Raw genomic sequence first — 25,928 nt, 5'->3', positions numbered from 1 at the left:
TACACTTTAGTGGCTAAAGGCTTGCCAAGCGGTCGTGATGATGGCTTTTTGCTGCCATCTGATTTTAATGTGAAACATTAAACTTCACATCATTGATTTCACGTCCTGCGTCTGTCACAAAAGTCGCTTATTTGCCGCGAGTGCTCACGTCACCTTGAAGCGTCATCATAACTTGCCTATCGTTCCTTGAGCAACTTGGCGAAAATGTCAAGTGGCAATTAAATTAATTCTATTTAATTCAAATCAACTGCCGCCTGTCTACCGCTGCACTACACATCATGTGAGTTGAGGTCCTGCGTAGGTCGCAAAAGCCGCTGACTGGGCCAGAGGGCGACGCCGTTACAAGGTCACGTGACTATTGCGCGAAAAGTCAAAACTGATAAACAAGGGGAGAGCGCGCGCCTGAAAGGCCGAGACAAGAATGTCGGAACAGTTCCTGGGCGCGTTCACTCAGCGCATGAATATGTGGGCAAATAAATATATGATCACAGTGACAAGATTTTGTATGTTTTGAAAGAACCGACAAGGGACAAATAAGCATGTAGCAGCAACGTTGCTTCTAAAGATGTTGCACTGCAGTGATAAGGTCCGTGAAGCCTTGCCATAATTTTTTGTATAAAAACAAAAATAGAAATTGATTGAGTGATTAATTAAATGGCATAAAATCTGAGAGTATCCACTGCTGGAGAAGGTCAGCCCGAGATTTGACATTTATCTCCGAGATCGCCCAATTATATATGCTTACTGAGTGATATATGTCCGTCTTAAGGGATTGCAAAACGAAAAACACCGCACCCTTTTGAACACAGGAGTCCGTTATTAATTGTTGGTCGTCCGATATTTCTTCGCCGATGCAGAGTGTGAGCACTCGATCCAGGGCGATGCCAGTCTGCGGAAAAAGAGAACGGGCTCGAAATATATGCATCTGAGATGAAATTCTGCAAGAGTTAAGTGGTCGTCATAAGACGCGCGGATTCTACCTTGTTGACTCTTTACCGCTCATTTAAGTGTTCGTCACATCCCCTCTTCATTATGATAAAGTAAAACGTTGCCTTGACATAAAGCTGTTTTCGGAGAAAGCTATTATAAATTACTTGAATCGCGGTAGCACTGCAATGCTGTTACTTAAATTTATTCGCTGGAAATTTTGAAATGTTTTCAAGTTTGGATATGTGTTCACATTTAACTCAGTCAAATGTTATCGCTTTTTTTTTGTCTGAGCACCTGCATAAATCTGCATATAATAATGAAAATAAAAAAATTATTATTACTAATATCATGTTCTTTGCTTGTGAAAGCTGATTGATAGAAGAGTTTTTATTTTTTATACCGGTCACACTTCCTTGCCATGAAGCACACGAGAGCTCAGGCCTGGTCAGCGTAGCGAGCCTTCTTTTTCCGATTGCTATTTGGTGAAGTCTAGGAAAGTAGAACTGGAACAGGAAGTTTCTTAGTCGCCAGAAATGTGCCTTTCGACAAGTGTCGCGATGTGCGAATGCACTGCAACCGAACTTCACGGTTTATTTGAAAACTATATGCGGAATATTTTGTTTTGAACGCATTTGCATATAGGTCAAGAACTTTGTAAAAATCAATATTCTTGGTCACTCCCTGACGCTGTTTGTTTCAAAATGAATAGGTATTGGAGCATCCGCAGACATTTCTGTCGATATAAAGACAAAATAAAAACCGTTTCTTAGAACTATACGCACTAAAAGTGCTGTTAAAAACATTTACGTGAACAGAAGAATTTTGTAACACAGCATGTATTTTCACCTGGTAATGACAGCGCCGTGGACATCAGACGAGCAGACTGAGGTAAGAGTGAACGAACTCTTTATTGGGTTCGTACTTACGCTAACAAAAAAATTGAAGAACTCTGGTTGTAACTAATGTGGTCAGCGGCTGACGAACAACAGAAGGAACTCCGCACTCAGCCGCCCTAAATTTAAAGCTGAAGCACAACTTTCAAGATAAGGCACGGAAGTCGCCAAATGTAATCGCGAATAGTGTAGAAGTTGCGCGTGGCTGCAAAAATTTCATATATACTGCAGACAGACAAAGCGGCATGCGAGCAGAATAATCATTACTAAATTTTTGCAGCAATAGCCTTGCACGCAAGTAGATAATACTTGGGTGCAGCATATTTTCAAATGGATTTGGAGATAATTGTGTGTAGGAGCACTTTTTTCTCGTTCCCGCAACAGTGAGGGTAACGGTGATACTCCTCAACAAGTGCGCTTTGCAAAGCATACACTCCTCCCGAGAGGACTGCTCATAATGATTTCGCCTTTCGCGAAAAAAAAAAGATAAATAGGTAGCGCATTGCATGCTATGCATGACAGATATATGACAAACATCAGCGCGTACAGACGCGGACAGTAAAGAGACGACACACAGAGCGCTGTTTACTATTCACCAAATAGCCCTACTGCAGACCGTTATAAAGAGATCATTCACATGTGAAGGACAAATGTCAGGCGTGAAGTTTTATTGAGGGGCACAGCTTATTAACGAGTCCACTTACCGGCCTACAGCTATCAGTTTTGTGTCACGTCTGTCGGTCATTTTTTTTTCTCCGGTCAGCACGAATTGGAAGAAAAGGTTTTCTTTTCACCATACATTAGCGAGTGATCGTAGTTTTAAACACTTAACATTCGTGGCATGCCCCGTTGCAGGGGCAGTTTTATGGGGCACTTTTGGAAGGGGCGGTTTGGAGGGCGAAGGGCGGTCTCATTTCAAGGTTGTAGTTCTTGGCGCCTTTAGTTTAAATATCAGTGTTAAGTATAGTTTCTTATACAAAATTTCACGCTTGATGGGCGACCACCACAGCCGCTTTCCTTAAATCTGCTTCTGCCTCATTCACGCACATTGTTTGTAAAATATTTTTGCTTGTTTTGGAACTTCTTTCTCTAAAGAAATTCTATTACCTGTTGTCACCGAGTTTGATGCAGAAGACGGCACTAGGGTAAAGAAAAACTTTGACGTGGGTATATTACACAGATAAATGCTTTAACAGATAGAATAAACGTGATAGCGAAGTCAGGTTACCCTCGCCGCCAAACAAACAAAAGCATGCCTTGACCATTACGGAGTTCCTGATCGCCTGTACGAAGCTAATCGCGAACCATATTTGTACATGTAGAGAAACACTAAGCGGAATAAGGATATCAGGGATGCTATTATTACCAACCTATTGGAATTTTATTACATTTGCTTTAATTCTCACTACTTGTGGTTTGCTGCGTCCCGCTTTCCTTTTTTGTCACTTCCTTAAGTCGAGTGAGCCAGCAACAAACAATGAAAAGAAAAAAAGGAAACAAAAAGAGTGGAAATGGAATCGGCATATAAAGCTTCCCCATATAAAGATCCCCAGGTGGTCGAAATTATTCCTGAGCCCTCCACTACGGCACCTCTTTCTTCCGTTCTCCTTTCACTCTCTCCTTTATCCCTTCCCTTACGGCGCGGTTCAGGCGTCCACCGATATATGTGACAGATACTGCGCCATTTTCTTTTCCCCAAAGCCAATTAAAAAAACTATAATGCTTCGAGAGCTTCATCCGGTGGGAAACTGGGACTTGCACACGGTTACAAAAATGACCAATTTTTAATTTTTGAACGCTACCCGTGAAGTCCGTAGCTGATGAAAGACCAATTCATTTAAACTAAAGGAAACTGAACAAATCGTGCATTCAAATTTGTGTTCCGTCAAATCACACTATGGTCATCTATGCTGCAGGTTTAAGAAGCCATGAAACGCCGTTTCCTCTGTTTTTTCTTCATACCCGCCGCGGTGGCTCAATGGTTAGGGCGCTCGGCTACTGATCCGGAGTTCCCGGGTTCGAAGCCGGCCGCGGCAGCTGCGTTTTTACCGAGGCAAAACGCTAAAGGCGCCCGTGTGCGGTGCGATGTCGGTGCACGTTTAAGATCCCCAGGTGGCCGAAATTATTCCAGAGAATTCCGCTACGGCACCTCTTTCTTCTTTCACTCCCTCCTTTATTCGTTCGCTTACGGCGCGGTTCAGGTGTTCAACAATATATGAGACAGATACTGCATCATTTCCTTTCACCCAAAACCAATTATTATTATTATCTCCGCTTTTTCTAAACCAAGGCGTCAAAGGGCAGATCCGCAGCACCCTCCAGGATTCACCACAGGTTTGCTGCGTCTCAGCTGCAGATAGGCGGCGTTCAGCTATGATGATGGGCGCATATTTTTCTACTGTCTCAAGAAGTAGAGTCTCGAGGTAGCGCACTTACCGCGTTCACCGTTCTCATGGCAATGGTCAGGGTGCCACAATAGTTTTCGATGAGGGAAAGCAGGTAGACGCAGCAGAACGCCTCGGATGCGGACAGCAGCCGCGTTGGATCCAGAATGGCAAGCGTCCCATACATGACTATGATGAGCTGCACAGTGCAAGATTATGATCACCGCAGTGCTGCCTATAAAATTTGTCAAGGTTCTCAAATCATTTTATTTTTCTTTACAATGACAAGATATGCCACATAATATCCATTTGCCAAGAAATACTCGCGTTTCAACCAAATTTTATGCAAGTCGTGCGCTTGACCGAAAGTCGTAAAAACTGCGTTTAGGGGTTGACAACTATGCAATCTTCTTGGTATTGCTACGGTCTTGCATAAGTACGTATCAATTGTTTCGCCCTATCAACAGCGATACCTGAAACCATTGGGGTGGCACATTAGCTTCGCCTTAAGGGCATGAGGTTAAAGCGTTAATGGGTCCCCTCAGTGACCTGGGGTCCTCCTTGCATATAACTTTCCAGACACGGACACTCAGGCAGTGGCAGTATCGAAGATATATGTACCTTCGATACTATATTTCGATGCAGTGTGTGGATCTATATCAGGCGTAGCTTCACAAAAGTGGAAATCATGGAGTGTCGATTCGAAAATACATTTATTGAGTATCGTGTATTTTATTCACGCTCGATACTCAAAAATGCTGTGAACTGAAAAAGAACATCTCTACGGCAGGAAACTAAACTTTTGCCCAAAAGTTGAAAAAATATAGGCCGGATAGAAACGCGGCTTTTCTCGTTCTTCGTGGAACCCCCATAGCCTCAGCGAGTTTTCTTTTGTTTGTTTGTTTCCTGAGCTGTACGAATTAGGCCACGCCAACGCCTTCTTCCACGGCTCCCATGTGGAGCGGTGTCTCAACCCTCGCACGGCGCTCGGGTGGCGTTTTTTTTTTTTTTTGCTCCTTGTGTGGTTCGCTTCAAATACGAGGCATCTTCACTTGGAATGGAGACGGTCAAGCCTAGATTCTTTTGCCGGAGAGTCTCTTCTTGCACGAAGAAAGCTGAATTTTACGCATCATAGCTTCCCGCCTAGCTAGAAGGCATCAGTATATCATGCAAGGCTATTTATTGTTGCGTGTAGGGTTTTCAAAGCAGCTTCACGAACGCCACCCGAAAGCAGAAAAATGAAAATTTTTGGCAGATAATTTTTTTTAGAATTAGTTTCTCTGAGCCGGCTCCTACCGGTCCTCACAGCGGTAAAATTTGATTTGTACCCGCTGCGGTGGCTCAGTGGTTAAAGCGCTCGTCTACTGAGCTGGAGTACCCGGGTTCGAACCCCATCTCGGCGGCTGCGTTTCGATGGAGGCGAAACGCAAAGGCGCCCGTGTGCTGCGCGATGTCAGTGCACGTTAAGGATCCCCAGGTGTTCGAAATTATTCCGGAGGCCTCCACTACGGCACCTCTTTCTTCCTTTCCTTCTTTCACCCCCTCCTTTATCCGTTCCATTTCGGCGTGTTTCAGGTGTCCGCCGAGACGTGAGACAGGTACTGCGCCATTTCCTTTCTCCAAAATAATAATAATAATAATTGGTTTTTGGGGAAAGGAAATGGCGCAGTATCTGTCTCATATACCTTTGGACACCTGAACCGCGCCGTAAGGGAAGGGATAAAGGAGGGAGTGAAAGAATAAAGGAAGAATAGGTGCCGTAGTGGAGGGCTCCGGAATAATTTCGACCACCTGGGGATCTTTAACGTGCACTGACATCGCAAAGCACAAGGCGCCTTAGCGTTTTTCCTCCATAAAAACGCAGCCGCCGCGGTCGTGTTCGAACCCGGGAACTCCGGATCAGTAGTCGAGTGCCCTAACCACTGAGCCACCGCGGCGGGCTTTCTCCAAAAAACAGTTTTGATTTTCCTTTCATCGCATATCATTTTTACAATCTACCAAAAAAATATCACTCATAAGTGCAGCTAAAGGCTCAGGCAGAAGAGTGCAAACTAGAAGATCTTTAGCTAATATGAATGGATACCCTTCCCATTTCACTGCCGCCGATGTTGATAGATGCACAGCATCTGGAACCAAAACAAAGAAGGGTTGGCTCACCAATGAGCTCAGCGCACTGTAAATCGCGTCGACGGAGCCGTTGATGAGGTTGACCTTGAGCACGTGCCTCAGCTCCCGCTCCCTCAGCCGCTTAAGTGAGTCCAGGTGGCTCTGCTCCCAGGCGTACATCTTCACCGTCCGGATGGAGCTGAGAAGGTCCAGCATACGCTTGAGCCGCTCATCACGCAGCTTGATGCTTTTCTTCTGCGCTCAAGATGGGAATGGGAAATAAAAATCAAATGTAACCCGCAAAATTATAGGTGTGTCTAGGATGCGTGGGAGTTAATTTCTTGTTTCATTGAAATAAACTGTGCATTTCTCTGATGAGCCGCTGGTAGCCAGAAAGTTTTTTCCTCAAAGCAGCTCAGTGCACACCGAAAAATTTATTTAAAAACTTGAGGGGCACTTAAGCTTTGCCTTAAGGGCATGACGCGATAGCATTAATGCGTCCCTTCAGCGTCGTGAGGTTCTGTTTGCGTATCAATTCGCAGAAATGGGCACTGTTCTTCCTTTCACCCTCACATAACGCTTAGCCTGCTCCTTAGAGTACAATGCAATAGCTTGGAGAACCGTGTCGCGCATGTGCTCCTCTGTCATAAAATTGTTACCAAAACTGGCGCAGTGATGCAGTGGTGTCGCACCGAAACGATGCGCCAGTTGGCACCGGCGGGTGGCCGTTGCAAACACAGCCACCGATAAGGATTATGAGACTCACGTTGATCCTCAAGACTGACTCCTTGCTACCAATCATTACTTTAACTGTCACTTGCTAGGGTGGGCAGTTTGGCCACGTCCCGGTGGGCAGACTGTGATTACATCACAGGATCACGTAACATAGGTGGAAGGTGAGCAGCTGCTTTTCTTGACACGCCGACCACGCCGGGGTTGAAGTTGAACGAGACCCTCAACGCTGCCACGTTAATATATTTGCAGTATTGTGCGTTTATGCAGAGAACAACTAGAAGGCGATCATAATCTGAGCTTGCCCGAGTGTTTAATTACCTTCAGGCAGGAGCAAGAGCAAGCAAGTACAATATCTTCGCTCCTCTGATCGAGTAAACACAACGCCAGATATTTTGTGGCTTTCCAAAACAACACGCATAAGGTGTCTTCAACTACAATTAATGGCTTAGACTGGACATTTCTTTAATGAGTCTTTAAAGGGTCTCAGGCACACAAGGAAGAAGCAAGCTGAGACTAACTGCATGTGATAGTCCTTACGGTGTCGTCTCACAACAACTTCCCGGCTTCTCTGTTCTCTTTTTAGTGCTCGACAGGATGGATGAATACAACCGTAATTTTTTATTGTGACGCACACTGCTTATGGCTCTTACCTGGAGAGCGTAGTACGACCAAACAACGATCCAGAAGCCCACGACCGCTACGAGGAACAGAGAACCGCAGCTCAGGCCGGGAACGATTCCGACACGTTGCGTGAGCATGTAGATGGTGAACGGCATGCTGAGGAGTCCAGACGTTGGCAACAGTACGAGCTGGACACTGAAGGATAGGACGGTGCAGTCAACTCCCATCACTGAAACGATGTACCCTGAGGAGACAGCTGTACGTGCTGCTGGAGAGTAGTTCAGTACCTGCATGCGTGAAGGCCAAAACATGGTTGCAACTCCTGTAAATGTGCTAAAAAAGCAGGTACTATACACCATTGGGAATCTTAACGAAATATGTGCTGCGAATGACCTGGACGTCCCTGGGAAGTTGCTGTAATATGGGCTTTAAACTGCGATAATCTCATAGTAAGTAGTTGTAGCCACCGTACTGATATTTACTTATTTAGTGAAGGGTAAATATAGTCCTAATAAATCGCTGGTATAGAAAAGGACAAGCTATTATAGAATTAATAATACAATGAAAAGAGATGCTGTTTCGGTGTGCACAATTATTCTGTGTCGCTGGGTGGATAGAATCTTTGAGGCCTGATTTTACCTCCAGGCATACTTCATGCCTATCTACTTTAAATCATTGAAGGTAAGCCTTGCTGGCAGAGTATAACATAGTGCGAAGACAGCTCAGTCATGTACAAAAAGGCCGGAACTCGTCATGGTAATAACTGAAAATTTCTTACACATCGGCATGCTTCCGACTAGCAGTTCGAAGTGCAGGACATAATTACTACTGTGCTCCAAAACGCCGTTCGCAGTTCCCTTTAAAACTTAATGCAAACTTAATGCGGCGTTACTTGCTGGGTGATGTTATACCTGCGCCATGGCCACGCTTGTCTTGGCCAACACTTTTATGAAGGAGCATTCATTAAATCGGCTTTAAATTAACTCTTGGTTTTTGCCACTTTAGAATAACCTTTCAGCGGCTCTTTCCTTATTCTAAAGTTGAAAGGAGATAAGGAGCGTGTTAAGGCCACTACCAGAAATTAAGGGTAAACTCCTGGTGGTCGCAAATACTTGATGAGATCTGTGTCATAATATGTACAGTTCTTAACGCTTTGAGATGCTGCGTGCGTGATTCGCTGGTTCTTGGGGCTAGTGTAGTGCAATTAGCATGGGACGGTTTATATTAGGCCAGCTGAGCATCGTTCACATTGCAAACTTTTTTATGTCAACTAGCGAAATCAGTACATTTCGAAACGATGAGCTTGGTACCACATCCTCTGCCATTTACATGCAGAACAATTTTTAAGCATTACTAGCATCATTTTTTTTTCGGAATACATAGCCATATTCGTACCTTCGCAATCTGAAACGATTTCACGACAGCTTGGATGTCTACTCGCATTTACTCAATTGCTCTTACCTCCTCTTATTTATGACCATTATTTTTGAATTACACACTCAACGGTACCTTCCAGTAAAGAAGGGAGGCATTCACTCTATTGAGCACCTGTCCAACTTGTCGAAAAACATGAAGTACTACACTTGTGATAATGACTAAAGCTTGGGTTTGGGCTAGTTGGTTAACATTCACAAGCATTTCTTGGCTCTGCAAAATTGCTGCAAGACGACGTTCACGTCGAACCTGTTGCCAATTTTCTTGAACTGGTGTGTCATCCCGTGGATGCACGGCAGTATAACGAACGGTCTCTTTTCTTCCCGGGGGGTTCTCTGCCTTCTTTTAGGCAAAATTCTTTTGAAACGGCTCTCTGCTGCAGATGATAAAAGGCCCCTTGGGTACCCACTTCTGCACAGCCTTTGTACCTGTAGGTTCAAGCTATCTTCAACTAAGTGTGGGCACGATTTGTTCAGTGCTTGATGCATGGACAACATTACAATCCCTGTTTTGACTGTAGTTTTGTGTACCCTGAGTCAAAAGGGAGAAGGTATTTCTGCCCTCGTGTTTTGTACAGCCAACATGTGTGTCCAGGCGCGAACACAATTCGCACATCCAGGAATTAGAGCTATGAATCCTGTGGCAGTTCAAACGTGAACTCTATTCCCGGGTGGGCTGCGGAGAACATGCAAAATGTCATGCGCCTTGCTCTCTGTGTATTCTTGGTGCGGTAGGCAGACGAGAAAATTGTCCGCGTACCTGAATGCTCTCGTCACTCCCGCTTCTTTCATTTGGTTAGCTAGGGTGCGGTTTCCCCGTGCGGAAAGGTCACTCGAGATGGGGGCTATGAAGAGCCGATGCAGATACCGTCGATTTGTGCTCGAACTCGACTTTACAATTATACATGCAAGGACTGCAAGTACAGGAGCAATAGCCCTAAAAAACGTCCATGGTCATCCTACTTTTGTTCTGGAATGTTAGCCACTTCGTACGCGTCAATTGCGTGTTCCTCTTACCCTTCCGCTTACTGTGTCCTCTTACCCTTCGCAGGACGGCTCCTTGGGTGAGCACTTGAACACGCTCAACGAACCGCAGGCTTATATGATTCGAGTAGCAGGTGAGGGCCCCTTCGGCAAGACAGGATATTGCGAATAGCAATATCATGCATGACATGCTGGGTGTTCCTCCGATCAGGGCCCTGCAGAAATATTAAACAGATGCCTTAACCCCTTCTCCATGTTGGGTTAAGCTTCCTGTTTTTTTCACTCTTCGCTATCCGTCCACATATTTCCCCTTCATTGTGTGTGGGAAGCGATACATATACATGACTATGTTCTTTCCGCGATGAAAGCGTAATCTTGTCTTTGTTGAAATTTCTGCCAGTGACATGCCGGCACTTCTGGTTATCGACTTGAAGTCAGCGTAGAGCCCAATGAAAAGCATTTAAAACCTATATATGTATGGTTTATGGTTTATGGTTTATGGGGGTTTTAACGTCCCAATGCGACTCAGGCTATGAGGGACACTGTAGTGAAGGGCTCCGGATATTTGGACCAGCTGGGGTTCTTTAACGTGCACTCGCATCGCACAGTATACGGGCCTCTAGAATTTCGCCTCCATCAAAATTCGACCGCCGCAGCCGGGGTCAAACCCGCGTCTAAAACCTGTATACGTAGAAAAAATATTTAAAAATTGGAGGTTTCTTTTTCTTAGCGTTTCCATGTCATCGGTATTCTCTTCCAAGGCTTATGCGGGAAAAACTAGAAACGCTATGTGAAAATAAACTGCGCGTATATCTAAGGATAGTTTGCTGAGTGGGCATGGTAACACTAGAGTATGCCTGGCAATTTTTAATGCGGGAGAATTAGAGGGACCATGTTGAGAAAAAGCGTCCGTCGATGAAGGCCACCGAGGAGGGAAGGAAGGAAAGGAAACGGAACACAAAAATTTGGATGTGATCGGTGGGTTGTTCTGACGTAGTACCTAAGCATGACTTATTGCCACGAGATACATTGCCACACACGCTTTAATACACAGTTTGATTTTCTTACACTTTGTTGCTTAATGAGAACATGATGTCGGGGTAGTAGGTTTATTAATGGAATGTATTACTAGGCTACGTCGGCTAAAAGGTGTCCGCAAAATGTGGAAGCAAAATGTAAATGATGTCGAGATCTGAGAGCTACTGCGCTCATTCCTTTCGTCAAAAACGTTTCCTTTTCTCAAAACGCATGCTTTCGCATTTCTCCACGTAAGCAGTCTTAAGTACTCTCCGAATTTTTTCTTCTTTCATGGCAAAGCTATTCTTTCAGGCACACAAGACAGGGTACAGGATGAGCGCAAATTGACAACTAATTTTATTTGTAGAACGCGGCACTCTATGAGGGAAACAAAATGCAAACCAGGCTTGCGCAGACAGAAAAATCGCACATGTCACATTCTGTAGATGCCAAAGACGGATCTTACAGCATCTTATCAAGACTGGCTGTTTCACTGTTATACAGCACGACAGAGGAATCAGTGATACAGGCACGCTCATTCTTCTTTATGATATCGGCTTCCATCAGTTTACGTGCGACAGTATTGCGACTCTTGCCTAGAATTCTGTTCTCAACCAGCAGCGGCCTGCAGTCTTGCTAAGTCAGGCGATGCTTAGGCAAATTAGAACCCTCCACAGCAGATAATGATAGTTCATGTTCCTGTTTTTGATCGTTAACGCAGCGTGAAGTGTGGCGTGCGTAATTCTTACCACAGCTTAGTGGTGTCTCGTACATGACACCGACGGCGCATTCCACAAAGGGCCTAGCGTGCTTCTTTCCACAACCACTTTTCTTGGCTCTTTGTTTCGTGATGCGGGCGCATAACTTTGCCAGTCTTAACGGTGCAGTAAACACCACTGGCATTTTGTACTTGCCCGCTACATTCTTCAGGTTGTGGACACTTTGTGCACATATGGCATCACTGGGTCATCCTTTGCTTTCAGCCCTTTGTCGCAATTTTACTTTGATTTCATTCAGTAGCTTCTCAGCCAGAGCCGCCACGATTGCACAGAGTAATCCGTCTAAAATAAGGTTCTGTAAGTCTTCATTAACTTTTCAAACGATCATGTTATTGGACTATATCTTCCTACAGCCCAGAAAGATATGCTACCCTATAATTGGGCGCATTTAAAACTTGTCAAGATGGGGATTGCTACTCAGTGCCTAGACTCTGTTCTCACCAAGTAGTGTTCACAAAGAATGTACGAATGCTAATCGACAAATTCAATAGCTTACAATCATCAGGGATTGACATGTCCAGAAGAAACTTGGAATCTCTCAGGTACATTCTGGCACTGGCGTAATTCTTTAAACAGGTCCTGCACATGGTCTGAGCATCTATCAGCGCTTCATACCGCCGCTTGGTCATTTCTTTCACTCTACCATTCCACCCGGACCCTTCCTTTAACCTCTCAATGACAATTTTTTTCTGTCTTCTTTGTTCTGTATTCTTTGTTCAGCTTGTGCCCTACTATACTTGCCATCACTTCTCAGGAAAGAGGGGAGAGTGGAAACTCTCCCCTCTTTCCTTTCATGTTTTCTCTGTTTTCTCTTTTTCCTTTATTACATAATTTTTTCCAGTACTTAGTTCCGACATGCTGACTAATCACTTATTTGAGTTTTTCAGGTCAGCGCAGCCAGTCATACCAAAACACCTGTAGCACCTGAACACGCAGCCTTTCAAGCCCACGCTCGCTATGTCTGCATGCACCACATCCCCGGATTATGTTTCTGCTGAGCTGGCCTTTTTCTTTTCACAGTTTTGCAGGTCAGCCTGTTAATCAACTTTAGCAGCCATAATGCTTAGACAAGGCTCGCCCTCCCCATCCTAACCCCATTGCAGCTTCACTCTCTCAGAATTGGAATGGGTTGGAGAGTGAGAAACAATGGATTCAGAATTGGAATAGAATCAAAATTAGAATATAATGACGAGGGAGAGAAGAATGCTATCCCATACCTCTGCATAAATCCAATTCATCGCCCCTAATTTTTTAATCGTCAATATCTCTGGTGGTACATATGCTAGACCAAAAATTTTGTGGGAGCATGATAAACAAATTAGTATCGATATTCAGTATCTAGGTTTTTTTTTACCCTCGGTGAAAACCTTACAGGGACGCTTTAAGCGGGCATGCATCGAATCGCGAAAATCCCGAAAAAAGTAGAATTTTAGAAAACATCAAATTTGATATCACTCCCTCCTTTGTTCCTTCCCTTACGGCGCGGTTCAGGTGTCCAACGACATATGAGACAGATACTGCGCCATTTCGTTTCCCCCCCCAAAAAAACCAACCAATTATTTATATGGTCTTTTTAGTATATCTCCATAAGTTTTCCATGAAAAAAAGTTCAGAACAGACTTGAAAAAATGTTTTTGTGACCGCAGGTAGTGAAAAACTGGCTGAAATCACAATCGACATGCCAGTTTTCACAAAACTGTATCGTGGCCCTACTTGATCTGACTGGACCTGAATGACTTTATGGATATTCATGCAGCTTGCGACAATGTGATTCTCGTTACACTCTTTTTCTTGTCGCGGCCCAATATTTCTGAATAACTTTCTAATTTTTACTCTATGCCATGAATTTGACATGACGATAATTAAAGAAATTGCATAATTGCATAACATCTACGTAGAAAAAATCTGGCTGCTACGATTATTTGGAAAGTGTCACTGGATCTACCATTAATTTTGGTAAAACTAAGGAGTCACTGCAGGCTCCTATCATGTTTTGTTGTCACGCCAGACAATCTGCTAGTTTGGAACAGCAGTGAAGCATATAAAAACTTACAATGTCAATACTACTTAAGACATTTCAGTGCAATGTAGTATTTAAGAATTCTGTGGACTTTCAAACAAGCTTGTTCCCCAGGAGTTCTACCTTAGGCTCGCAGTATGCTACGTAGACATCTACAGCCATTAAAGAGGCGGATTGGGGACTTCTGGCCAATCGCACTTGCCTCCCAAATGGTCAGTCTTTGTCAAAACTATTACAGCCGAAGGGGTCTACTTCTGAAACCTGTAGCGCTGCTCCTCCTGCATACTCAGAGACTTTAACCTCAAGAAGGGGGGAGGAATATAAGTCGTCAATCTTGCCAAGCTTTAGACTGTCAAATATGCTTAACAGCCCCCCTACGCGGCTAGTAAGCAAACCGCTGGGCCGTATATTTATCACAAAGATTATATATTTTCTAAACTACATTCTTCAGATGGCCTCTGAGACACGTTGTCCACATCACAGCACTAGCGCATCGGACGCACTCACTCGAGCACCAGAGCCCTGGAGATGACGGTGAGGTTGTAGGCGAATCCGGTGGCCATGATCCACAATAAATCCCGCCACAGGACGCGGAAGAAAGCGGAGAGAACTCGAAGTTTGCTTCGACAGGGGACCCTGCATCGCGATTAGCTTTGTGAGATAAAAGAGCATTTGGAATGTGCTCGCAGTAAAGAAACCAACAGCTTTAATTAGGGAGTCCTTCAGTCACTGCCACAGCTATAGCCGGATACACTACAAAAATTAAACAGCATATGCCCCTCAAAGGCGATCCTCTAGCCAATGGGGTCAGCCGATTTTTGTGACGCCACGGTTAATTCGATTAAGCCGTGGTTAAACCGTTGGTTAAACCTTTTCATTTGCCACCCCCTGCGATGTCACGCTAGCAGGTTCAAAGGAATTAAGAACGACGCCATGAGAATCGGTAGACGCCATTAGATGGACGACCTCCTTCGAAGGGCATTTGCCGCTTTGTTATAGAGTTGTATCTGATTACAGTGCCTTGCAATTCTGTTCATTGTTTAATTGCTACCACGATAAGCTGCCATCGCAGAGCACATCTGTTTTGTTCTGATGACCTGTTACCTCACATGGATTTTAGAACATAGGGCGTTTACTAAAAGCTGCAGTTACGTAAATCAAGGCATTTTATTGCATTCAGGCATAGCAAGTGACCATTCCGGAAGCTCAAAGAAATGCCTTTAATTATTGAGCGAAAAAAATACACAACTGCCCGCTGTTTAGAAAGACATGGATACTGGCGCACAGAAACCTCCTCATTTTGAGTGTATATCTAGATTCAACTTCCTCTTGCGATGAACTGCGGCTAAGTGTTCATGCATGGTAACATTTAGATAACGCTTATTGAAACTGGTCCCTATAGGGGAATACTTGCACCGTGCTTTTGTATATCTACTGCTATACATTTGGGCTTATAGCACATGTTTGTTTTCTGAGGTCAGAGAACCCAATGGCAACATTGATCCTAATGAAATGTCCGATGAGCAAGTGACATTTATCTTAGCGTTTAACATGCGCACTGTCTCGCGGATGAGTCCCCGGTACGAAGAGAATAAAAAGCAGCTTTGTTGTTTCACTTAACATATCAGAAGCGGAATAAAATGCACGGTCGAACAAGAAAAATGATTGCAATTAGAAAGTCTATACGCACCTTTTATTAGCGAAAGCATACAGCTTGCCGACGGACCTTCCGCAAAGAGAGTGTAAGCTTGGTTTTACCAGATCACGAATCTTTACAGCCGACTTGCCTAGTATGTCCTTCATATTCCTGGAAAACCGGAAAGAGACGTGTGAAAATGAGAAAGCGGAAAAAATATTTAAACCTCAAAGAAGTTTTGTTGTGTGATAACCTTGGAACTATCATCTAGCAAATTGTTATTAAAATTATAATGAAAGAAGCAGCTAAGGTGGGCTCATTGCTTTGTAAACATTACGGCTCCATCGAAGCGAAAATTGAAAATAAAAATGGCAATACAAGTGTGCAAACTAGGCTGAGGTCACAAAATGATACTGGTTGATTGAGTAGTGCGCTTATGATACGCATAGGATTGGACCCAGGGGTGATCAGGATTCCTCGTGTTGTGTACAGCCGCCGCGGTGGCTCAGTGGATATGATCCTCGGCGTCTGACCCTCGGCGTCTGGCCGCAAGGCGAAGTGCTTGCGGTCAGTGTACTGCGCGATGTCAGTGGGCGTTAAAAACTCCAGGTGCTCGAAATTATCCGCAGCCCACCGCTACGCCGTCCCTTAAACCCTGAGTCGCTTTGGGGCGTTAAACCACATACACCACAGATCATAAACTATACTCTGGTGTACGCTGGAACTGCAACACCTAACATTTTGCAAGCTTGTTTGCAACACACAGGCTGGCTACGTTTCCTGAAACAGCGGCCATTTTGCTGCGAGTCTTTAGTAAAGAAAACAGCAGTCAAGTTCACTGCAAGGATTTATTTTGCGCAACATTTGTCATTTTATGACCAGTAGTCATAAAATACCATTGGTTTACTCACTAGTGCGCCACTCGTGGTTTTTTCATTGTGCGTGACACGAGTGAACAGCGCTCAAAAAGGAGGTTACTCTCAGCGAGTACTCGCTTCTATCACGTGAGCGTTGACTGGAGCTGTTGGAAGCTAGTGCTACTTGTGTCCACACAGGCTCTTGACGCGGTTGTTTAAAAGCATTGTAGTTGTTCTTACCGAGAACCTTTCATGGCGTTTGCAGCATTTACTGGTACATGCACATGCAGGTTTCGCCTGCGGCGACTGAACATCTGGCAGTAATGGTGCAAGTAATACTGATTTCCCGGTTTAGCACTACAGAGACTGCACTAGGAAGATCATTAAGTGTTGATATCGGTGGTGATATCTGATACTTGATTTAATATCTGCTGCTGGCCCTTGGACCCAAGATATTAAACTTCTTTTTGGAATATGTTGGAGTGCTAGACGCACTCTGGCACAGGTAGGCCCAGTATTGCACTGCCTCCGGGATCGGCCCGGGGCCTATGGGCCTATTAGCGCGCGGCGCCTTTTCTATACATATTTTTCTCCTATCCTTTAAGTCTCCTACTTTCAGCACGCGGCAGCGAGCGTGTCTCGGCTTGAGCCAGTAGGCAGGCCCGTGCTCTTTCCTTTTCTTACTTCCTCGCAGCAGCGTCAGTCAGGCAATCAGTGTTAGTAGCAAGTTTTGCCGCAAATCATAACTTCTTGTTGAGAAGACATTAAAAAAAAGCAAGGACGACAGCTAGATGCGTAATTCTGCTCAGCATCATCCATTTTCGAAAATTAGTTTGAATGAAATGCCCCAGGTAAAGCTGAATAAAGTCGGAAATGTCCATTTTATACAGCGGACAATTGTTCCATAGCCTGGCGGATGTTTTTTTTTTTTTACAACTGTGAATTCCTTTTAGATACAGCCCGGATAAACAAACTTCGTAGGCCTTTCATTTTTTTTTTCACTTTAGAATCACTCGAGCAGTCAGAAGGCGCTGCTCTGTTTTTACTACTCGTTCTTAGTCTCGAGGCCAGAATGTTAGAATACTAGCCTTGACAAGGCGCTCTTCCTTCCAACCTTAGCATTCTCGCTTGGCTTTGCATGCACTGTTGGTCATTTTAGTTACCTATAAGTGTGATCTGCAGAATCATGTAATTGATTACTTCGGTGACACCCTGTTTCCAAAGTTTATCACTGTAGGCTGAACGATGGCTTCGAAAACTAAACGCGAGAAAAACATGCCAACGAAGAACCAAAGGCTGCGCGCAGCTCCACGAACGCTCCTGCAGTTTTCGTGCGCGAATGTCGCCACTTTAGGGATTTGTGTACTGAGCTCGGGCGGGGCGCTGGGATGACGGAGTCATTTGACACGGTCACCTTCCGAAGGATGGATCGTAATATGACTGTTAAAGTTCTGCGTGGAATTCAGCGCAACCATGGCCTTTTCAATAGACATAAGCTCGGCGTGACTTTCATTAGCCGGTACCTCCAAATAACTGGACGTGTGCACTCTGGCACCATTACTTCTGGTCACATTTGTGACATCCTTGACCGCTTTAGTTGCGGTATTTTTCTATACCAGTGATAAAGGCCGGTGTTACGCTCACGCGGCACGTATTGAAAGCAGGTTATTATGGGAAGACCTCATAATGACCATTTGGGCCTGAAGGTTAAAAAATGTCTCGATACAATTAAGGCGTTACTTCGCTCTCTAAGCAGCCCGAGTCTCGAGTACCGGCTGTCATCTGACGCATTGGGAATTCGCACTTCTGTTCTACTCCCACAGTCATCGAGTGTACTGCACTTCTTTCCTTGTCACCTCCTTCAGTCCAAGGCGGCAGGCCAGAGCATTACAGCTCAGAGCGCCCCTATGCGTTTCTTTGTAAATAAACCCTCCACTGCCTAAAAAACGGAGTTCAAATTGAGTTCTGCCGCTCCCACAGTACCATTAACATAGTAACTCCAATTGCCAAGACGAAAGTGTACCAAACGGAGTCACTTATTATTATGTTTTAACTGCAACAGTATGATGATTTTCCTGCCATGAAAGCGGCGTTATAATTACACCCTGGGCGTAGTAGCCCTGGAATTCCAGATATACTTGGACGAAGTTCACTCTCATTGCCAAATGATCGCCTCTTAGGACATATTAAAAGCAATCTCAGAACTATATCACATCCAGTGGTCAAAAGGTAGCCGACGGATGCTTTCGTTTGAAACATAGTACAATGGGCAACGCTATAAGTAGAAGCGAAATTCCTCACGAAGCTAGATTTAGGTTAGTTCATTAGTTTATCCAAAGCACCACAGGCGGCATTACAGGGGTGGAGGAGGCGAGGGAAGGGGGGGGGGGGTGTAACGGATATACAAAGCGCGAAAATTTTCTTAAAAATTGTACAGTAAAATTTCTTTTACTGGACAGAGGCACCAAGTGCCTGCTGCAATGTCCATGAAAATCAACACGTAAAATCAAACAATCCACGAAAGCTATTCTTATTCTGGCTATAACAAGAAAATGCTCTGCCCTCACCTGTGTATAGGAGCACAAAGAAACTGAGCCAGGGGTGACCAGGATTCCTCTTGTGGTGCACGCTGGAACTGAAATACAAAACATCTTGCAAGATTGTTTCCAACCAAGCTAGCTTTTATGAAAAAGCGTCGATTTATGCTACGTGATATTAGTGAAGAAAACTCATACAGTCCGCTGCATGGCATTTTTTTTTTACAGCGGCAGCTGTTAAGCTCTGGTTCTTGTATTTCTCTTCGTAGTAGTGCATCGTTGTCTGTCGTTGTCGGTGTAACCGATGGGTGCGTTTCCATGGCAACCACTCGGACGGTGGTTACCGTGCAAGGAGGAAGGTATGGCATGAACGAGAAATGGGTAACCAGTTGGTGGTTACGACGGGAACCACCAGGAGGGTGGTTACCCTGGAAGGAGTAGGGTATGGCGAGAGCAAAAGGAGGCGCAACCGGCCGGCGGTTGCCGCGGGAACCAGCCAGAGGGTTGTTACCCTGGAAGGACAAGGAGCGCTACCATGGAAGGAGGCCTTATTGCGACAGCGTAAGAAAGAGTAACCAGAGGATGTTTACAATGATAACTGTACGGAAGGTTGGGCCGCCGCGGTGGCTGAGTGGTTATGGCACTCGGCTGCTGGCCTGAAAGACGCGGGTTGGACCCCGGCCGCGGCGGTCGAATCTCGATGGAGGCGAAATTCTAGAGGCCCGTGTACTGTGCGATGTCAGCGCACGCTAAAGAATCCCAGGTGGTCGAAATTTCCGGAGCCCTTCACTACGGCGTCCCTCATAGCCTGAGTCGCTTTCAGACGTTAAACCCCCATAAACCAAACTGCACGGAAGGTGGTTACCGTGGAAGAAGTATTGTGTGGCGTAGAAGTCCCCAACCGGAGGAAGATTACCGCGGAAGGAGGAGGGTACGGCGAGAGTGTCAGAACGCCTACGCGCAACCGGTACATGGTTGCCATGAGAACCAACAGGAGGGTAGTTTGCATTTAAGGTTGCATAGGGTTTCTGTGGAAGAACGTTATGGCGAGAGTGTAGCAAGGGCTAGCGCGGTAACCATCCGGAACGTGGTTACCATAGAAAGAGGAGCAAGGGCATGGCGAGAGCGGAGGTATGTAGCGCGGTCTATCTGCGACAGCTGTTGCGCAGCGCGCCGCACGAGAAGAGGATCGTCGCAGTTGCGCTTCTTAGAAATCGTTAGGAAGAGCCACGCGGGTTGTGCAAACATGCGCCTTGAAACATACACATGTCTCTTATTAACGATTCCAGCCACCCTCGGCCGGGCAACAGCTGCAGTTAACAGAGAGTCGAGGACAAGTCACGCGACAAATTCACTCCATACCTTGCGTGAACGGCGGCTGTAGACGATGGTGTCTTGCAGTCCACCAACCACCAGACTGCCTGACGTGCCGCAGACGATCAGAAGATTAAGTAGGAGGAGGCTTGCTTTGAAATCGTTTTCGTTTGTAAGGCTCTGCAAGAGGTTATTGCTCTAGTATAACGAAAATTGTGCACAAACAAGCTTGATAATTTTTTTCTGTAGCTTGTGCACAGCATTCCATAAGACTGAAAAGAAACGCAAAGTCACTTTAATGAATAAAAATAATAAAGAGATCAATGTTTTATTTCATCCAGAATAAAGAAGGCAACAGGCCTAAAGGCTCAGAAGCGTGACGGAACTCCTGCCCCCTTTTAAAACTTTGGAGTATAGCATGAAAGGGCACACAATATATCGTTTTTTCACACAAACAGAAAATCGGGCAACAAAAAATGGCGGAAAACAAGAAAATAATTACGCCCTATAAAACAGCGCTATTCGTGGCTGCACAAAGAAAAGAGCAACACGCTATAAGCGGGAAAAAAGAAAAATAAGCCTACTTTGGAAAAGCTGTGCAATTATCATCACATCGACTAGACTAAAGAATTTGAACGGTAAAAAGTGTTAAACAATTTTCGTTTTAAGTTGTTTAACAAAACATGCAGAATAAAGCAGACAGTTTGGGGTAATACGCTCTAGGTGTTTGCCTGTGTCTAAAGTCTGCAGGATATGGGAGCTTTTCTCAAGTTCTGACAGATAACAGTAACCATTCTCATCACTCTCCGAAGAAGGTATGAAATTCAATAAAATCTGTAATTGTACAGATAAAAATAATAGGGTTTCATAGTTTAAAAAGCGCTAACGCGCATGGGAACATAAAGGTATACCATGCAATGCACGCCACAGTTATTTCCATGTCTAACACTGCAGAGCAAAAATTTTGAAAATTGAAAATTGCAAGACACAGTATCGAAACATTGAAGGCAATGGTGCTTTGTTCTAATATGTAGCAAAATCCTTCTTTTAAAGTGTTTCAATCGATCACATCGAACCGTTAAAGCTGCCTTAGAAAACCAAACCTTGCTCTTCTTGCTCTTCCAATGGGGAGCACTTTTGACGAAAGCAAGAACATGAATAGAAAAAAAAAGAAAACCAAGACTGCCGTCATCCGACCTGCGGATGTATTGATCGTTATTGGGAACTTTTACATTATATAAAAAAATGCGTTCATGAAGGTTTCAGGCTCAAAAATGCTTTGTGCAGAATTCTTGAGTATGTGAAGGGGTAACAAAAGTTTGTAATAACCGTAGTACCTCAAAAAGCTACTGAAATATGGTAAAAGAGAGAGAAGTAAGCAAAAAAGAACTTAGTATTAACAGGAAAAATACTATGCATGCACGACGTGATACCTATAGCTCAATATACATTTGATCTAAGATAACATGATCAATGAAGTCAGCAAGAAAATTCTAGTAAGGAGGGGTGTTACGCAGGGAGACGAAATCTCGCCAATGCTATTCAGCGACTGTTTAGGTGAGGTATTGAGAGGCATGAATCGAGAACAGTTGGGAAAAGAGTGAATGGAGAATACCTAAATAATCTCCGATTCGCTGATAATATTGCCTTGCTAAGTCACTCTGGAGATGAATTGCAAATCAGCATCAGTGACTTAGACAGGCAGATCAAAAAGTTGAGTCGAAAAATCAATATGCAGACAAAGAAAATAACGTTCAATAGTGTCGGAAGGGAACAGCAGTTCACAATTGGCAGCGTGGCGCCGGAAGTGGTAAGTGAATACTTCTACATAGGGCAGGTAGTGACCGCAGATCACGATACGAGGGTGAAATAACTAGAAGAATAAGAATGGGGCGGAGCACGTTTGACAGGTTTTCTCAGAACATGAAGGAGAGTTTACAAATATTTCTCAAAAGAAAGTATACAACACCTATATTTTACAGGTGCTCACCTCTGGAACACAAACGTGGAGGCTAGCAAAAAGGGTTCAAATTAAGGACAACGCAGCGTGCTACGGAAGAGAAGATACTAACGTTAATATACAGGAAGACTACAGAGTGGCTCAGGGATAAAACTCGGATTAATGACATCCTAGTCGATATCAAGAGAAAGAAATGGACTTGGCCAGGCCACGTAATGAGAAAGCAAGTGAACCGATTGTCGTTATGGGCAACAGGCGAGATTTCCTGGTAAGCCAAGGAGTTAGGGGCGTAGATGAGAGTGAAAAGTTCGCGGGGATAGGGTGGCCTGAGCTGGCACAGGACAGGGTTAATTGGAGAGATATGGGAGAGGAATTTGCCCTGCAGTGATCATGATGATGGTTAATCGACATGATCATTACAAGTCAACTGAAATAAGAAACAGATTTTGACAGAATCTACTGTCTTTATACGACCATGCTTGAATTATTGCTTACATTATCTTGAGATATTACCTAGGTATGCCTCTGTAGTTATGCGAAGCGTGTTATTAACAAAATGCGCAGTTTGTTTTCTTTATTTTTTCGATTCGTGAGTCAGGCTCAGCGTATCTTGCTTGTCTTAACATCGTTTGCTACTCGTGCCAATTTATCCAAACCGGTTTGTATGAGCAATTCATTTACCTCAAAACTCTCATCGTCGCGTCATCTGTTTTTGCTTTTATCGAATATCATGACAGTAATATAACCCCTTCAGTGCAACTTCAATTTAACTTTTCTCTGACTACTCGGCGGTGCAAATGGTACAGACGTGCGCAGGAACTAATTATTATTTTTTCCCCCGATCACTCTAAAGTGATCATTTCATCCTGCTCAAGGACATAAAAGCGTGTGCGAACGACGTCTAAGCGTCGGTGAAACTATATGAAAAGCTTATGCAAATTGTTAATCTCAGAACATTTATTATGCAGCAACTAAACTAAAGCAGATAGGCACCAGCGGTGGCCCCTTCTCGCCTTAGCAAAAATGGTAACCGTAACCATTTGTGCATGTGGCTCTGGCACTGATAAAAATTTCGTCTCTACGGCCCATAAATTTGGTGCCACAGAAATTGTGCCGTCTTTACCCAGGCAATGAGTGGCTCAGGAATCTTAAAAAAAACATCGGCAGTAAAGGGTATGACTTCGCGAATAAGACAAGGACAGGAGACATAGGAACGAAACGACGCCACTAGCGTAGACGTTAGGCATGTCACATGCGCTCGTGGTGCCGTTTTCGTTCCCATGACTCCTGTCCTTGTCTTATTCGCGCAGTCCAACTTTTTAATCAACTGACCCAGTTAGCCCGCAAGAGCGTTCTACTACAAGATAGGCAGCTCTTCACTGCCATTCATTAATAATTAAGAGTTGAGTTATACTAGACAGGGGACTGATGAAGTGACATGGAAGTATTGCGCAATGCCAGCGAGGCATCGCGACCCCTTAAAGGTGTTGCGGGCGCGCGCCCGTATGTACCGTTGGATTTCTGATCCGTCCAAGAAAGCTGCACAGGTCCGTGGCCGCTGCCGTGAACAGCATGGAGAGCAGTAAGAGCAGGTATGAAGACGAGTACTGCGAGGCGAAGAATCGGCGCACGGAAGTCAGGCATATCATTACCTGCGAAATGCAAGAAGCAGGGGGTATCAACGCAGGGAATATTGCGTGAGTAGGCTGTCGTTCAGTATGGTGTTCCTGCTCGAGGTTACACAGGACAGGAGCAAAGAGAGACATCACGGACACTCACTAACGACTGGTAAGAGTGTGTTTTGAAAAGGCGAGTAGTGCATAGCCACTGGGAAAAAAAAACGAAATCAAAATAAAATTGCTGTATGAAACGGGAAGCACTTGTTGAGAAAGGCTAGATAGGCTCTCTCACTGTTAACGTGTTCTAAATCCGAAGAGCAATTGCTCTTTTCTCGCATTTTCGGCTGTTTGGCGCTATATTTCATGGCTATATACTTGTGCCTGCTCGTTTAACAACTTTTTTCGAAGGTACCAAATAATATTCAAACATCTTTTATTCAGCGAAAGTTTCACTACGCAAGGTAAAGTCTATTTCGGCGTGCGTTGCCGGTGGACCTTCCAGTGAGCCAGAGGTGAGGTGTGGCTTTAGGCCTTACCATATGTGGTCCACAATGGTGTCGCACCACTTGACCTATGACCTTTCGACTCGCCGGTAGAGGGCGGTAGAATAGGTCGCAGCATTCATTGGGTGACGCACCTCTCGCGATGAATCATTAATTTAACTGCAACCTGCCACACTGGCAGGGTGGGCACGGTGCCGTCCAGTGTGCGGAACGCACTCAACGCTACAGACGCCAAGCAGCGTCTACTGACCCGATACACCACAGCTTTCGCTCTCTAGCCAGGTTCAGCAGTAGTTAAAGCGCAACCAATTTTTATTTTTTTTTGCTGCACGAGGTTAATGTGGTAAGATGAGATACCGTGCATCCCTTTTTTGCACGAGCGTTTCTTTTGTCCAGCCTATCCTTTCGCGATGTCGCATACACTGCATACTTTGTGCTGAGCACATTGAATTTCGCTGTTATCACCTTGAGCAGGTGCCACATGGCATGCCGGAAAGAAATGCTTGCGACCTTTGTGCATAGGTATCGACCTCGGCCCAAGGTCCTATCTCTCGCCTCAGTTTCACCGTGTGTAACGTATGTATCTAAAATCCCAGCTCGCGAAGTTTGGCGGCTTGTCTTAGAAACCCACTTTCAATCCGGTGGAGACACATTGTTGTAAGCGCGCACAGATGGCACCAGATGGCTCTAGTATTCTTCACCAGTCAGGAATGTTAAGATATGAAGGTGAGGACAGTTTCTTTTCATTTCTGAATCATACGTCCGGCCCCAAACGCGTTCGGTTAGCCTCAAGTATACACCCCAAAAACGAATGCGGTCACATTTTCTTTTTTATTTCGAGTGTTTTAGTTTCATCAGAATCTATTAGGGTAGGCCCAGGCAGGAAGTAGAATCAATCTCCACTTGAGACAGCGTAAGCCCCCCTACAGAGAGCCTTTCACCTCAGACTTTACACATTTAAAAGAAATTGGATTTTTGAGTTAGAAGAGCGCTTTTTTCGGCATAGCATTGCTAGCAGTAAAATGCATCACAATACAGCTAAGGCGTGCTAACTAGAAGGCTCGTTAACTAATATTTAATAAATAACATTTAGACTATTACTGTTAGGCTCCTTAATTATTGAAAAGCGTGTAGCCCACAGTAAGTATTATCCATATCAGTTTTTATAATTTCAAAAACGCAGTTACCGTCGGCGCTGTAGCCCAATAAGTTTTTGCTTACGTCGCACCGAAATACACTCGCTTTCGAGAAGCTTGCAGGCAAAGCTACCTCTCCAGTACACGTAACTCGTCGAAACAGCCAAATTTTGTTGGGCCACAGGTTCCATGGTAATCGCGTTTCTGAAATTCTCAGAACTGATACCGATAATACTTACGGTGCGCCACTCGCCTGTCATAAATAAGGGGCCTAACAGTTATAGTTAAAACTAAACTACTCAATATTAGTTGACCAGCCTGCTAGTTAGCATGTCTTACCTGTATTCTGATGCACTTCACCGCTAACAATGCTATGCCGAAAAAGCGCTCTTCTGACTCAAGAAGTCTATTTTTAAAAATTGTGCAAAATCTTAGGCATTCTGTATACAGGGCGTACATATCAA

General features: G+C 44.6%; 1 protein-coding gene across 1 annotated transcript in view; it reads right to left on the bottom strand.

Moving 5' to 3' along the window:
• Window positions 1–25,928, bottom strand: part of LOC144106442 (multidrug resistance-associated protein 1-like) — an 86,169-nt gene that overhangs the window by 39,653 nt on the left and 20,588 nt on the right. Inside the window, exons 4-13 of the mRNA XM_077639256.1 lie at window positions 23,718–23,858; window positions 20,295–20,426; window positions 18,963–19,030; window positions 15,593–15,709; window positions 14,410–14,538; window positions 10,145–10,301; window positions 7,699–7,956; window positions 6,365–6,568; window positions 4,260–4,406; window positions 796–889 (exon numbers count right to left, since the gene is read on the bottom strand). Coding sequence (XP_077495382.1) covers window positions 796–889; window positions 4,260–4,406; window positions 6,365–6,568; window positions 7,699–7,956; window positions 10,145–10,301; window positions 14,410–14,538; window positions 15,593–15,709; window positions 18,963–19,030; window positions 20,295–20,426; window positions 23,718–23,858 — 1,447 coding nt within the window. The remainder of the gene's footprint in view (window positions 1–795; window positions 890–4,259; window positions 4,407–6,364; window positions 6,569–7,698; window positions 7,957–10,144; window positions 10,302–14,409; window positions 14,539–15,592; window positions 15,710–18,962; window positions 19,031–20,294; window positions 20,427–23,717; window positions 23,859–25,928) is intronic.

Source organism: Amblyomma americanum, chromosome 10, assembly GCF_052857255.1.
Source record: "Amblyomma americanum isolate KBUSLIRL-KWMA chromosome 10, ASM5285725v1, whole genome shotgun sequence".
In the NCBI taxonomy this organism is placed as follows: Eukaryota; Metazoa; Arthropoda; class Arachnida; order Ixodida; family Ixodidae; genus Amblyomma; species Amblyomma americanum.
The sequence above is the reverse complement of the archived record's forward strand: the minus strand, read 5'-3'. Positions and strand labels throughout refer to the sequence as shown.